Source organism: Scyliorhinus canicula, chromosome 4 (genome assembly GCF_902713615.1).
Source record: "Scyliorhinus canicula chromosome 4, sScyCan1.1, whole genome shotgun sequence".
NCBI lineage: Eukaryota > Metazoa > Chordata > Chondrichthyes > Carcharhiniformes > Scyliorhinidae > Scyliorhinus > Scyliorhinus canicula.
The window spans coordinates 58,061,417-58,077,764 of record NC_052149.1 but is presented as its reverse complement, the minus strand read 5'-3'; the positions used below and the strand labels follow the sequence as shown (position 1 = coordinate 58,077,764).

The following is a 16,348-nucleotide window of genomic DNA, read 5'->3' as shown; positions in this document are numbered from 1 at the left end:
ACTGGTCTGCCCCCTCCTCAGATGCGGCCGTATCTCCCTCCTCCTCCAGTATGTCACCCCACACCACCGGGGGAGGGGGGGGGGGGGGGGGGGGTGTATTGCAGTGCACCACCTGAGCATTCCAGGCATCAGAACCACACTTTGAGCAGTCGGATGTATTGCTCAAGGACAGCACGGGTGGCAGCATGGGCCTCATTATATTGGGTCCCCCCCTCGGACTCCGGTGTCATCAGCCAGGACCTCAGCGGGTACTCCTTATCCCTCAAGAACCAACCTGTCACCCTTTGTGGTTGTCGAAGACGCCGGGGATCCCCGAGTGTCGCAGGATGCAACTGTCATGCATGCTCCCTGGGAAACGTGCACACACGTGCATGATGCGGAGGCGGTGGGCACACATGAGTTGCACATTCGGGGAATGGAACACTTTCCTGTTAATGGGGCCTCTCCCTGATGCTCCCATGTGCGCAAGGCGACATGTGTGCCATTAATTATCCCCTGGACCTTCATGGCAACTGGAAGCAGGTGTCCTCTTTCACAGCGTGCCACGTCCATCAGTATGTGCCACAGGTGCCGCACTGTCCCTTTGTTGAGACAGAGGGCGGGATTGTCCGACCACCCCGCCGGGTCGTAGAATCGCCGGAGGGGCAGCATGAATCCCGCCCCTCTGCTCCGATGCTGGCTGCCGAATTCTCCGGTGCCAGTTTTTTGCCGGGGGTGGGGCCCACGTCACGCCAGTCGGGGGCCGTTGGCAGTGGTTCCCCCCGGTGATTCTCCGGTCCCCGATGGGCCGAGCAGCCGCCCGTTTTCAGCCGGTCCTGCCGGCGTGAAATACACAAGGTCCATACCGGCGGGACCTGGCTCTGAGGGTGGCCTGCGGAGTCCTCGAGTGGGCGCGGGAGGATCCGGCCCCAGGGGGGCCCCCAAGGTGGCCTGGCCCGTGATCGGGTCCCATCAATCTGCGGGCAGGACTGTGCCATGGGGGCACTCTTTCCCTCCACGCCGCCCTCTGTAAAGCTCCGCCATGGCCGTCGCAGAGAAGAAACCCCCTGCGCATGCGCAGGGATCATGTCAGCGGTTCTGCGCATGCGCCAGAACATGCTGGCGCTCCTGCGCATGAACCAAATTGCGCCGGACAGCGGAGGCCCTTCGGCACCATTGGTGCACCGCCAACCACTCCAGCATCAGCCTAGCCTCCGCAACTTCCAGGCGGCCCGATGCCGGAGTGGTTCACGCCACTCTTTGGCGATGGTACGGCCCGCCCGCCGGTCGTGGGAGAATCAATAATGAAAGACCAACCATGTCTGTACAACTTGGGTTGTCGCTGGCAACACCCTCTGGTTTCCTCCGGCCGGGTCTTTAGGGTGTGTGACGGGCCAACCTGGAACGCTTCAGTCATCCAACCAAGCCCAACCCCCATGAGGGGTCCCCCAACTCCCGAGACTGGGGGAGCAGCTCCAGTGCCCTTGAGCTGCATATCAGAAAATGGAAATGGCGACTCATCTCCTCAGTTCCTCTCAGCAACCATTGTGCCAGCTTCACATTTTTAAAAATGAGTACTAAATTGATGCCTGCGTGGTTCCTCGCTGTGTGCCGGTTAATTTATGGGAGGCCATCACATTCGACTTCAGTCTCCCTCACAAGATGGAACTTAATGCAAATGAGGATTAATCAAATGCTCACCATATTTGGGTGTGATCCAGAGCTTGCCATTGGGAGCAGGTCACTTAGATAGCAAATTGATTTGTGCTCGATTTTGGCATTTCTGCAAGTTAGCCGGTGCGTCCAGATTTGCGTCGGGCGCAACAAGGTGGTTAAAACGTGTCCTAAATTTTCAAATTTTGATCAATTTGACTGTTCATGGTAGATTAATTGTTCAGCAATGTACAAATGAATTTGAGCTAAATTTGATGTGGAGAAAATACTTTTCAGAACAGATTTGTGCAAGGTGGAATTCCCCTCCTTTATCTCTCTTATTTACTCCCTGACAGTCCTCTCCTGAGCTTTCGGTTTGGAGGGTTAGTGTTGAGTGTGTGATTTTCTAAGACAAGTGATCTGATTTACAAACTCAGCTACATGTGATAACAAGAAATTAACATTTCTAAATGGGAGCAGAAACAAAGGTTCATGTCTCAAACAGACAGCAATGCCAACACATAGCTGAGGGTAGTTCCTTCATCTCCGCCGCATCTATTCCATTGATGCCACTTTCCAAAATGCTGTTGCTGACAGGTTTTTCTTTTCCTTGGATTTCCCACTCATGGTGGCTGATAGGCCTCTAAACTGTGTCTGATCCATCGTCTGCAACTCTGCTCTCACCCCTTCCCCTCACTCCCAGAACCAGGATAAGGCCCCCCAGACACCACATTTCCTAATTTTTCACCCCACCAGCCTCTGCATTCAAAGAGTCATCCCCTACCAGTTCCGGCATGATGCCACAACCAAACACATCTTCCCATCACACCCCGCATTGCGTCGGGATCATTCCCTCTTGGATACCCTAGTCCAATCCCCACATCACCTCAACACCTCACCCCCTTCCTTGCAGCACCTTCCCATGCAATCGTAGAAGGTGCAACACCTGCCTCTTTACCTCCTCCCTGCTCACCATCCAAGAGCTTAATCACTTAATTAAGGCAACTTAATAGAGGTATCTCAGATGATGAGGGGGATAGATAGAGTGGACGTTCAGAGACTATTTCCTCGGGTGGATGTAGCTGTTACAAGGGGGCATAACTATATGATTCAGGGTGGCGAATATAGTGAGAGGTAGGTTCTTTACTCAGAGAGTGACTAGGGTGTGGAATGGACTGCCTGCTGTGATAGTGGAGTCGGACACTTTAGGAACTTTCAAGCGGTTATTGGATAGGCACATGGAGCACACCAGAATGACAGGGAGTGGGATAGCTTGATCTTGGTTTCGGACAATGCTCGGCACAACATCGAGGGCCGAAGGGCCTGTTCTACTGTTCTATGTTCTATGTAATCCACCTACCCTGCACATCTTTGGGTTGTGGGGGTGAAACCCACGCAGACACGGGGAGAATGTGCAAACTCCACACGGACAGTAACCCAGGGCCGGGATCGAACCTGGAACCTCGGCGCTGCAAGGCAGCAGTGCTAACCACTGTGCCGCTATGCTGCCCATCCATGACATCTTTGTCATACTCACGCTAGCCTCTACCTATTGCTGGCCCTCTATCTAGCCTACTATTCCACACCAGCCCCCCCCCCCCCCCCACCCCCAGCAGCAGTATAAATCTCACCCTATTTCCAGACTCCAAACGTTAGCTCTGTTCTCTCTTCAGATACTTTCAGACCTGCTGAGATTTTCCAGTGTTTTCTGTTTTTGTTTCACATTCCAGCATCTGCAGTGATTTGCTGCTCAAGCTGAGGTTCCCTTTCTCGGATTCTACATTATACGAGAAGTGTGATGAGACAAACTTTGAGACTGCCCAAATTAGCTGCCTCCTAGAATTTTCAAAGGATCACCTACATTCCTTTGTGCAGGCTTTTGCAGGTGTTCCTGCCTCTGCCTGGAAGTTCATAATTGGAGACAAGCCAACAGAAAATAGCCCCGGTACAGCATGTAGCCACCTGTACAACATTAAAAACTCAACAGCTCTGATGATTGAAAGTGTTCCAGTTCAGACAATTGTTGTAATCCATTGATTTAGAAATGTCAATAAATTGTGCCAGAATTAATTTTGGATCCTGCTTTGAGCTTTTAAATTCTTTGTAGCATTGTGGCTCTTTCAGCAATGTTTCATGCATGCAGAATAATGTCATCAGTAGCACACAGCCTGGCTGAGGCCGGAAATGCAATGCCTGATTTCATCCTATTGCCTGCACGATGGGGTGACGCATTGGGTTCCCCTAGCACACCAGTAAACTTTTGATAAAGAGTCACCCAGACTCGAAATGTTAGCTCCCTTCTCTGACCATTGACAGGCCTGCTGAGATTGTCCGGTATTTTCTGTTTTTGTTTCAGATTCCAGCATCTGCAGTAATTTGCTTTTAGCACCACTAAACCTGAGGGACTGCGAGCAGAAAATTCTTCTGTCCAGCTCATAATTCTACTGAGCAAAGATTGTTCTTATTCGATCAAAATTAGCCCGTTTAATCATCATACAGTTTGCATTCAAAATTTGGCAATCACAATGCACTCTTAAGACATATGGCCTGGCCCTAGAAATGTAAGTTTGCCCAAAACAAATAAAATGTCTCTGCAGTGCATGCTTTACCCGATCACTTTGCTGGGCCAATTAGGATACTTAATGCCAGAAAGCAAGTTCATCTGATGCAAAAGTTGGAAGGGTGAAAGGGTCACACGTTAGATCTGCTTTTGCCATATATGGGTTGATTCCTGGTTTCTTTGTAATAGACTTCCAACAAAAGTTATTTCTCTTTTTCCTTGGAATTCGACAAGGCATTCTCGGATATGCTGATGAAGGAGTTCAATGATAGATGTGCAGCAATGGCAGCTCCTTGGCATTTTTGAAGTAAAACATAAAGGTACAAACCAGATAAGTTATCAGTGTGGTTATGTCTGAGACAATCAGTTTTCAACAACACTCAGATTCAACTCTCAAAGATTGCAAGTGCCACACAGGCTGTCTTTTGTGGATTACACACAATCTGTTACATCACTTGTAAGAGATAAATCTCTGTGATGTATGGTCTGGGGCTTTGAGTAAAATAATTAGTTGCCACACGGAAAATCCCTAAAACATTAGCTTTTTTTCCCCCATGCATCTTTTTCCTGTCAATATATTTTGGCCTTTCCTGCTCTCCTGAAGATACTGTGATCCTTGCTAAGTACCAGTCAGTGGCCACTGAGTAATGTCAAGTCCATTTTTAAGTCTCAACAGCAAGGGTCAGTATACTGTTCAAACAAATATGGTCAAGCATGATCTTGTCATCTGAGATCCTGACATATTCACCTTCAGCAAGGGTCACTCCCCGGTGATTAATAACCAACCTTTACACGCTAGACGTCTGGGGTGTTTGACTGAGCAAGGAAATAACTTATTTCAAAGACGTAACTTGCGAAAATTTATGAGAAACTGATTTTAAAGTTGTAATTGGGGGCTAACCTTAAATCGTTCTGGCATTAGCAGAGTTAACAATCATGTGAGCTCTGTTGAATGTTAAAATGTAACTGTCATTTGGATGTAGCTGAACAATGCTTCAAGAATGCAGCCTCACCCCTTTCCTGCCTGGTCACAGAGCTATGTGGAGCTGCTTACATAACTTGCATTTGACAGCAGCTTATTGTACTGTGTCTCTATTATAAATGTAGCTGTTTTCACTTTATAATAGCAGATATCATGGGCGGGAATTTCCAGTCTTCGGCGATCGATCAGAGAATCCCCATTTGCACCGGAATCGGGGGTGGCACCACTTTTGCGATGCTCTGCCCCCTCCAAAACGGCTTACTCACGCCGTATGGATGGCCTCGGGATGTCAGAATGTCACCTGAGGCCCTCCCTTGATGCTCTGCCCCCGATGGGCCGAGTTCCTGCCGGCGTGGGTCACTCATGCTATTTATTTGCATGAACCCGGCGTGGCGGCTGTGGACTGAGTCCAGCGCCACCCACATTCAGGTGGGAGCTGTTCCGTGGCAGGCGGGGCTTTGGCGGGTCTGAGCGCGGTCTGCGCCATGTTGCACGGCGCTGCCATGCGCATGCGCGGCCACAGACTCGGAAATTCTCCAGCCGTATCCGCAGCTAAAGCTGGGGGGCTTTACACTGCGTGACTGCTAGCCCCCCACCAGGCAGAATGCAGCTTTTGCGCCATTGTTTTGGGCGTAAAATGCCACTGTTCCCACACTGGCATCAGCACTTAGTCTTATAAATCGGAGAATCCAGGCTCTTGTTTGTTAGAGGCCATCGATCAGATCAAACATTTTTGGTAAAATTTCCGAACTCTCCTTCCTCCCAGGGTAATTGACTGAAGCTAACTACTCTGCTGCCTGAAGCAATAATCCCCTTTGTACATTAAAACCAAAGGTTCACTGCCCAATGTTTCAGCTTACTTTGATGATGCCTTAATGTCGATTTGTTTGTAATGGTTGAGAAACAGAATAAATGCTAAATATTTTGCATTGATTGGAAAAATCTCAATTATTGGCACGGTATAATGTAATGTGATTAACCTGTAAAGACTCTACTCATCTGCCCCTAAAGCTCTCATTCTTGCCTTTGTTGCCTCTATATTTGACAATTCCAATGCACTCCTGGCTGGTCACCCATATTACACCCTTCTAATGAAGCCTATCGTCATCCCAAAGTCTGCTGCTCCTGTCCTAACTCACATCAAGTACCTGTCCATCTGTCCTCATATGTCTTTATGTGTTCGGTGTTAGATTCTGTTCTGTAAAACTCCTGTGACGTACCTTGGGACATTTTATTGCAATAGAAGCACTATATAAATGCAAGTTGTTGTTGTTTAAAAGGAAACCTGGGGGGCTGGATTCTCTGTCGGCAGGACCCTCCGTTTTGTCGTGCATTTCCCGACGGCGTGGGGGTGCCCACAATGGGAATCCTGCAGCCGGCAGGGGCGCGCCGCGCCAAAAATCGGGTGCGGCGAGATGGAGAATCCAGCCTGTGAAACCTGAATAAAGTAAAAATGACTCTTTGCAGACATGGCGTATGTCATAATTGGATTAAATATGTTATTAGAAACATAAATTAGAAAAATGATGGAGTCCATAGAATTCTAAAGTGCAGAAGGAGACCATTCAGCCCATTGAATCTGCACTGACCCTCCAAATCAGCACTCTCCGAGGCCCTGCCCTCCCCTGCCCAATCCCCATAGTCCTGCAGCCTAACCTGCAAATCTTTGGACACCAAGGGGCAATTTTCCATGTCCAACCCACCTAACCTGCACATTCTCGGACTTTGGGAGGAAACCGGAGTACCCGGAGGAAACCCACGCAGATATGGGGAGAACGTGCAAACTCCACACAGTCACCCAAGGTCGGAATCGAAGGGGTCCTTTGCACTGTAAAGCAGCAGTGCTAACCACTGTGCCACCCTGAAGAAGGGAAGGACATGATATGTTGATAAATAGCTGTTGGCTACAGGGGCTTGATGGCACATTATTCTATAAAATAAAAGGCATGTTTCACATCATAGATTATCATAGAATTTACAGTGCAGAAGGAGGCCAATCGGCCCATCAAGTCTGCACCGGCTCTTGGAAAGAGCACCCGACCCAAGGTCAACACCTCCACCCTATCCCCATAACCCAGTAACCCCACCCAACACTAAGGGCAATTTTGGACAGTGGGTGCAGCTACATCCACCCAACACTAAGGGCAATTTTGGATACTAAGGGCAATTTATCATGGCCAATCCACCTAACCTGCACATCTTTGGACTGTGGGAGGAAACCGGAGCACCCGGAGGAAACCCACGCACACACGGGGAGGATGTGCAGACTCCACACAGACAGTGACCCAAGCCGGAATCAAACCTGGGACCCTGGAGCTGTGAAGCAGTTGTGCTATCCACAATGCTACCGTGCTATCCATCTCCATTAAGATCAGGAACTGACTTCAAAAACAGTCAATAAACATGAAACTTCTAATTTATCTTCTGGTATGTTCAACCCACACTGATAATATAAATTTATATTTTATAATTTACCATGGGGCAGCACGGAAGCACAGTGTTTAGCACTGTGGCTTCATAGATCCAGGGTCCCAGGTTTGATTCCCACTTGGGTCACTGTCTGTGTGGAGTCTGCACATTCTCCCCGTGTCTGTGTGGGTTTCCATCGGGTGCTTCGGTTTTCTTCCACTAGTCCCGAAAGACGTGCTGCTAGGTCATTTGGACATTCTGAATTCTCCCTCCGTGTACCCGGACAGGCGCCAGAATGTGATGACTAGGGGCTTTTCACAGTAACTTCATTGCACTGTAAGCCTACTTGTGACAATAAAGATTATTAGAATTGGAAAAAAGGGATAGGCAGTACTCATGCGCTCCATGCTTCTGCTTCAATATTGCGATCCCTCCACTCCAGAGTACGCACAATGATCACTGCTTAGCAGGGTCTATGCATTTTTACAACATATATAGGTGCAATCAATTGTAGATACTCAGGCGTCTCCCTGTACTCCTTGGTGTAAAAAGATCCCTTATTCCACTGGGTGGTTGTAGTTTTGTAAACATGGGGAGCAACTCAGAGTCATTATTTTCTCTAGGTTTCCTTCATTGCCATTGAGTCAAAAATCCTGGAACTCCCTCCCTGACATCAGTGCAGGTGTACCCGTACACCACATGTATTGCAGCGGTTCAAGAAGGCAGCTCAGTGAAGGGAAATTAGGGATGGGCAATAAATGCTGGCCAAACCAGTGATGCCCACATTCCATAAATGAATTTTAAAAACTGTAGAAAATTATACAAAAACACACGCACTGACTCCCAGCCCAAATGTAAAAGGAAAGAAGTGGCAAATAAGCATCCTCATAAAACAAGCACAAATTTAAAATATCCTCCTTTTCCACTTCTGCATACTTGATCGCACCCATGGGGTACATCAATACTTTCACAATTTTATGATGACAAAGACCCCAGACACAAAAGGGCGACTGACATATTCCTCAGGCGAGACATGTTATTATATTTTATTTTCAATTTTATTTCCTGTAATCCTAATTCAGTGGAAACAGGAAGGCTTTATGCAACGAACAAAAGAAACATAGCAATTATAAAGTGAATAAAAATTATTTGCTCCGTTAACATGTGCAATTTTCATACACAAAAAATATAATTACTTATTCATTAGATGCATATTTATAGCATCAAGATTGCTTGGTAACAGCTGTTCTGCCTATACCAATAAACACAGGTGGATCATAGTAATTAAGCCATTTAGGTGTTCAAATGTCTACCTTTTAAGTATTGAGGAAGATAAATATACATTGAAAGTGTTGTTAACAAACAGGAAGCACAAAAACTATCACTTTCTATTACTGAAAACACAATATTTTTCAGGAGGACTGAAAGGACTCACCAATAAACTGCTTGCACCTATCGATATGTCACTGTCCACCGCTGTGGTAAATAAAGAATTTGTTTGCAATTGAATCATAGCTGCAGAGGGGTGAGGACGACGAGGGTGAAGATGAGATTGTACCTGCAGAGCGGACACAGCAGTCACCTTCACCCTTCACCAACTCAGAGCCACACACCTTGGTGGGTACGAGAACCAGTTCAAGCACAATTCCACAGCAGGTGGGGGCAGGGGTAGCCAAACTCACTGGCACTGGGGAAGAGGACCTTGCCAAGTCCGAGTCAGATGCCGCACCTCTGGGACTGGACCAAGACAAGCTGCTTGAGATACAGCAAGAGGAGGAGGAACATAAGTCAGAGACATCACAGACTCTCAACAAAGAGCCACGTGAGGTGGAGGAGTCTGTCCGTCTGCTGTCTGATCGAAGTTGTACTGACATGTGGGAGGATGAGATGAAATTGACAACATAAATGTGCTTCCCCAGAAAAGGTCAAAGTTTAAAATAAGTATTTCCTCACAACTCGGTAGATTTGCTTGGGTCTCACCTCCACAACCCGAAGATGTGCAGGGTAGGTGGATTGGCCACGCTAAAAAAAATAATTGGGTACTCTAAATTTTTTTTTTTAAACTCAGAAGATAATATTCAGCCAGTTGTAAAAGTGAGAGATATAGGTACGGAAGGTTTGAGCCCCATCTACTGGCTCCTGGGCCCTTAAATTCCTCTTTCTTCAGCGTCTCATTTAGGGGATACCCCAATGATGCACTGGGAAATCCCTCCAGTAAGTTCCAACGCAAGGGTTTACCCGGCAATTGCCCAGAAATGCTATCTTATCTGGACAATTGCGCTGCGCTGGGAACCATCTGACAGAAGCGATTTAAATTACTAATTTCGAATGGTTCCACCAGTTTTACCCTGATAGTTACTCTTTAAGGGGCTGGTTTAGCTCACAAGGCTAAATCGCTGGCTTTGAAGACAGACCAAGGCAAGCTAGCAGCACGGTTCAATTCCCGTAACAGCCTCCCCGAACAGGTGCCGGAATGTGGCGACTAGGGACTTTTCACAGTAACTTCATTTGAAGCCTACTCGTGACAATAAGCGATTTTCATTTCATTTTTTCATTTCATTCAGGGGATGTGAATGTTGCTGGCTACGTCAGCATCTATCGCCCATCCCTAATTTCCCTTGAGAAGATTTGAAAATGTATTGAGCGCTTTCATAACTACCTACATCACAGGACATGTGGAAAATTATGCTTCAATTATTTTTTTAAAAATTGGTATTAAGCTTACATTTTATAAATTACCACCCAAGCCAATAAATACTGGACAATTCCATCGGAACAGTTTGTAACCCTAGTTGAGGCACATCAACCTCAACTCACGTGCAAAGCCTACTCCACCGTCATCCTACCAGTTATACTGCATTTGAATTCATTCTGCAGAGTTGAAGGTACAATTCGCCAGTCACCTATAATTTTTCAGTAATATCCTGACCCAGACTTAGCACACCAAAAAAAACAAGATAGTTTGATGCTTCATCACCATCATTAAGTATCACTATCAAACAGTAGTGTGTTTCCCATTTTCGACAGGACACTATTTCTGTCATAATATACACACAAGTATCTGATGGTGCACAGACAGACATTGATTGACACACAGGATGACCAGTGAACACACAGAACACAGCAGCCAATCACCAGACAGGACACGGCCACAATAAAGCCAGAGGACACTAGTTTTCCCGCTCTCTTGGGGCAGCCAAAAGCCTGTGAGCAACAACACGAACATCCACCATGTGGTAGTAAGATAGTCTGGTCAGGTTAGCCTCAGGTCTCCAGTCAACTCAGCATAGTGTCAACCCACCGTTAAAGTATGTTTAATAGTTAAGAGTTTAATAAAATAGAGTTGCATTTCTCCAAGTGTTGGAAGCCTGTCTCTCTCACTGCTATGGTAAACACAGTCCTCACAGACCCAGCATACCCAATACATCAATTTCCATACAGAAAGAACCACAGGTGTCTTGCACAAATGTCTCAAATTTTTCAGAATTTCAACTTGAAAAAAACTTGAGAAACTTGCTTTTACAAAAAGATATTTGAGATGTGGAGAGAAACTGAACTTTCAACACCATTGGAAAATCCCTTGCCCCTCGTAAATCTTTGCAGTTTCAATTCAAAGTATCTTTTTATTAAGTAACATCTGCCTTCTGGGTATTAATCTTCTCCATCTCTTTCAATGTTATCATTTATCAAACCTCTACTGCAAGCTGGACTTATGCCCCAGTGAAATAATAATTGATGTATTTTCAGGAATCAATAGATTTAGTTTAAAATAGCCACTTGAGTTCAGCCAGAGAATCAATGGCCAGCCATATTTGTCTGAAGCATAATGTTCGGAAACATACGTTCTCTGTTGCAAGATTTTATGAAAATATAATTCAAATTGTTATTTTAAAACATGTCTAGCAAACAGTTTCCTGTCTAACAGCAGTTTGTGAAAATATATGGAAATGCTAACCTTAGCCCCAGTGCCAGTCAGTAAAACATTCCGTAACTCAAGTGACAGCCTTGAAAGTACCCTAATAAATATTTGTGTTGGTTCACATCTGGAGTCCCTCCCATACAGTTATGCTTTTTGGCAGTATTTTCAACTTTCAAAATGTTTTAATTTATGAAGTGTTGATTGCAATGTTGCATTTCAATGAAATATGAGGGACTCAAATACGATTATTACATTGGTATGGTGCAAACATACAGATAAGAAAATATACAGGAGAGTGTCTTTGTTGCAGAAGTACATCAGCAAATCAACCAGACCCATTTCTGATGACAGTGTGGGTTAAAATTCCCCTCATTGCCTCTGGAAGTGTTTACGCTCACCTCTTCAACAGTAATGCCCCAGTAACAATAAAAGTAGCCACCTCCAGAGGCATGAGTTGCCATTTTCCTGCCTGTGAAAGCTGAGTGTTTACTTAAACCTTTCTTGCTCCCATAAAGTCACATGATTAATTTATATGGACATTACCCAGCCAACTGAGAATCTGCGTCAGCAGAAATCTAAGTTCCAATTCACAATTTGCTGAAATCTATGCTGTTGCCACTAGAGCTATGGAGTTTCTCCCATAACATAAATGATGCATATTCCGCAGCACTGGGCAATGGAAATTACTGCAGGTCCTCAGCAAGCGGTATGGCTTCCAGTGTGTCAATGGTTGTACCAGGCAAGAGGGGGTGCTTTATTTTCCTCTTTGCTCACTCTTAACATTGTACATTAACTAGGGGGTTAGTTAGCTCAGTTTGTTGGATGGCTGGTTTGTGATGCAGAGTGACACCAACAATGTGGGTTCAACCTGTACTGGCTGTGGTTATTCATAAATACCTGCCCAGGTGACCCTCAGGTTAAATCACCACCAGTCGGCTCTCAAAGGGCAGCCTATGATCGTCTGGGACTGTGGTGGCATTCATATTTTTGCATTAACTAATGTACTCAAAACTCTTATTGTCGAGATCTGTCAATTCCATACACCCCATAGATATACCTTTTGTATAAAAAAGTGTTACTGGTACTTGTTATTTTCTTCCAACCTCTTGCATTTCTTTGTAAAGTCACTTAATTAATATTAATGGACCTCAAGCTCTATTTCCTCCCTGTGTCACTAGACAGGAAAATCCTTGTCGGCTGAATGACTTGCAAAGGGAAACATTTCATCAGTCATAAGCATTTTCTTCTATAATTTAGAAACAAATTTCCCACAAGCAGACCAGGGTTTCAGAAGGTAGCAGCTTAACGCGGAATACAATCTATGGGGCAACTGTCAGTGCAAATAAATTGATACAAAACAAATTACCTCCAAACCAATTAGATAATCTTGAAGCCTGTACAAATGTTACTGCTCAGCGAAATCTATTGGGCTCATATCATTGAGAAGGATCAGGAAGAGACACATTAGCATACACAGCTTGGAACATCCTCAACTGTTACCAACTGAAACAGTGGTGTCCAACATAGCAGCAAACTGCAGACCACCGCTGGGAATTAATTATTACAACTTTCCCAGAGAAGGAAGTAAAGTCTTTCAAGTGCAAATTTTCCACAGAAAGGTGTTTGGCAAACATGTTATATAAATTATATTGAAATGGAGCATTGTGTCACTGGCATGCGGCATAATCACATTAAGTATGTTGTGGGACTCTCTGTAAGGAAAACAATGTTTTTCATGAAGATGTTGCACTTTAAACAATTTTACACTTGTTAGAGGGCAAGGATTGACTCATTTGAATAAAACCAAAACATCACTGTGTTCAATATCAAGTATTTAAATCACACTATGCCTCTGTTTTTTCCTTCATATCAAATGAATCAACCTCAGGAAAGTAGCTCAATTTGAGTGGGCAATAGAATGAATAAATAGATATCGGGTGAGATCTTCTGGTTGTTCGCACCAGGTTTGTGCTTCCCAGCGGCGTGGGGTGGATTCAATGAAAGCTCCCATTGACGGCGGTAAGACCAGAAGATCCTACCACCGGCCAACAGCAGGTCACCTCCCACCACCGAGAAGCATGTTGCCAGGAGGCCAGAGAATCTCACCCAATGTCTTATTCTTGGAGAATTTCTGTGTAGTTCTTCCACTTAAAACTTTCCACCACCTGCTTCAGTTATATCATCAATGTTAATGGAAGCAAAATCCATGATTAAGGCTTTTTATTTGTCTTTGTAGCAAATTAAACTTTGAATGCCCAAGCTTCTGATTCTTTAAACTGATAGGATTGAAAAGATGACCAATAAATCACAGTCTACTACCATGTTTAATGCTGCCTTGTAGGGGGGATTGTTAAAAGTGAGAGTTTTGGTTTCTACCTCACAAATTCCTGATCATACATCTTTAAGAGCTGTTTGAGCAAAATGACAAAGTGCTTTGTGCTATCTGGATGAGGCAAGGCCCCTGAGGGACAATAGATCACTCTACATACCTGCTCCAAAAGCAAAGAAAAAGCTTTTATCTGGGTTTGCCTCCAGAAGAGCTGTCACCCTTTTGCCCATTCTTTCATTCCTCTTGTAGATTAACTCCTGGCGGAAATAGTTGTCTATCTCCTGAGCTGTCACCTGCTCATGCGGCGGGAGGGTGGTGTTGATAAAGTTAGGCAGCTGTGAGAAGAACAAGCCAAGTGATTATTATTCTAAGAATGGCTCCCAGATATGTATGACACAGGATTACAGAATCTCATGCTTTACTGTCGAGATAAGATAGATTTATTTAAATTGTGTTGAGGTGCAATGATCACTCAGCTGTTAAATCATACTGATAAACCAGGCACACTCATCGTTGATTGAATTTTGGATTCACTTTTGTTTTGTACATGCTATCTAAAAAAAAAACAAGAATATTATTTGATTATCAATATACAAACTGGGAATCTTCCTCAATAGTTCAACAAGTTTATTCATCAAGTAAAGCAATTTTTGAATTGACTCCTTGCCTGTGCTGAATTAACGGTCCTCAGCGTTGCATTTGGCCCCAGCCTGGCAGTTCATGTCCGTGTGGTCACTGGATAAAGACAGGATTGGCATTGACTGTGACTCTCCCTACAGCCAAAAAGTCACGACTTTCAATTCTCTCACCCTGCAATAATGATTATTACCCACTCGATCTAATCATTGAGGCGAATAAGGGAAAGTAGGGTGGCCATTGTTGGGAAATTTCCACTTTGTTGGCCTGCAACTCAAGTAAATTCGAGTGGAGACAACGTTTCCGAGATTCTCATCGGAAAACGTTGTGGTGATTCAGTCCATTCGCTGCTCCTGTTCACATTCCTCTGCTGCTGCTGATTTGAAGTCGGTTGTTACATGTTGTTAATTGGAACAGTGATTATACTTCAAAAATACTTTATTGGCTTTAAAACACTTTGCGATATAATGAGATCATAGAAGGTGCTACTTAAATGCATGTGTTTCTTCCTTTATTGCTGGTTGAAACTCAGTGGCAAACTATGCAGAAAATTAGCTTTCTCTGGGCAATAATCTTTTACAACAATAATCTTTATTAGCGTCACAAGTAGGCTTACATTAACACTGCAATGAAGTTACTGTGAAAATCCCCTGGTCTCCACATTCCAGTGCCTGTTTGGATACACAGAGGGAGAATTCTGAATGTCCAATTCACCCAACAGCTTTTCGACACTTGTGGGAGGAAACCAGAGCACCCAGGGAAAACCCACGCAGACACGGGGAGAACGTGCAAACTCCGCACGGACAGTGACCCAAGCCGGGAATCAAACCCAGGTCCCTGGCGCTGTGAAGTAACAGTGCTATCCACTGTGCTTCAGTTTTTCTTCACACAATAGTGAAAAACCAGCCATCTTGATTTGGCCACGTGGTCCGTGTCTTCCAATTTGAATTTCCAGAAATTTGCTCCAGTGATAAAAATCAAGAGAGCTGATTTGTCATTTTGCTATCATCTATTTTATTACATTTCATTAATATAACTAAAGGAACAGCCTTTTGTCAGGAAATGTATTTTGTAATATATCCAAAATTTTTAAATTAGGGGCCTTGCTGCTTCCATACTAATTGCAGAGTATTATTAGTCCTTCTCATTGCTTTCTGGAGGCTATCTTGCGCACTATGGACTGCGCAATGTTTTATTCGGAAGCAGCTGAAGAGGAACAACCACAAGTAGCTCCTTGGGGACTGATGGGGCTTGGCACCATCAAGCGGGGGTCGTGCCTGGGCCAGGGGGAGGGGGGTGGGTGAGGGGCTGAGCGCCTGCGGATCCCCCAAATTGTGTATATCCATAACAGGGGCAACTTATAGCTGCTGCCTGGGTGCCCCACCAAACACTACCAGGATAGAGCCTTGTTTGTGATTATATGGTGATACGAATGGGAGACATTAGGACATTATAGCTCGATAGATATGGCAGAAATAACCATCAGACAGTATTGGGATTGGGGGAATTAGAAGAGCAGATCCCAGGAGAAAGGGACAGGGTGAAATGGAAACAGGTTCGCAGTCTGGGCAAGAATTTCTTTGCAGACCTGGATGAACAAGAAGGCTCCTTTCTAGACTCTGTAAAAATCTTTGATTCATTCATAGAGAATGAGTATCACTGGCACAACCTGCAGTGACTGCCCATCCTAACTGTCCCCGAGAAACAGTATTGAAGTGCCATCTTGAATTGCTACAGTTGATCTGGTATGAGTACTCCCATGTGCTCCTATATGCTTCAAATACTTGGACAACCTACAGCAGGCATGTCAAAGCAGTGCCTTCGCAATATCCTCCAAATTCAATGGTGCGAAAGGTGGTCCAACTGTAGCATCCTCTTGCA

General features: G+C 45.0%; 1 protein-coding gene across 1 annotated transcript in view; it reads right to left on the bottom strand.

Moving 5' to 3' along the window:
- LOC119964610 (metalloprotease TIKI2-like) overlaps window positions 1-16,348 on the bottom strand; it is a 499,632-nt gene that overhangs the window by 220,591 nt on the left and 262,693 nt on the right. The window contains exon 4 of the mRNA XM_038794309.1: window positions 13,992-14,166. Coding sequence (XP_038650237.1) covers window positions 13,992-14,166 — 175 coding nt within the window. The remainder of the gene's footprint in view (window positions 1-13,991; window positions 14,167-16,348) is intronic.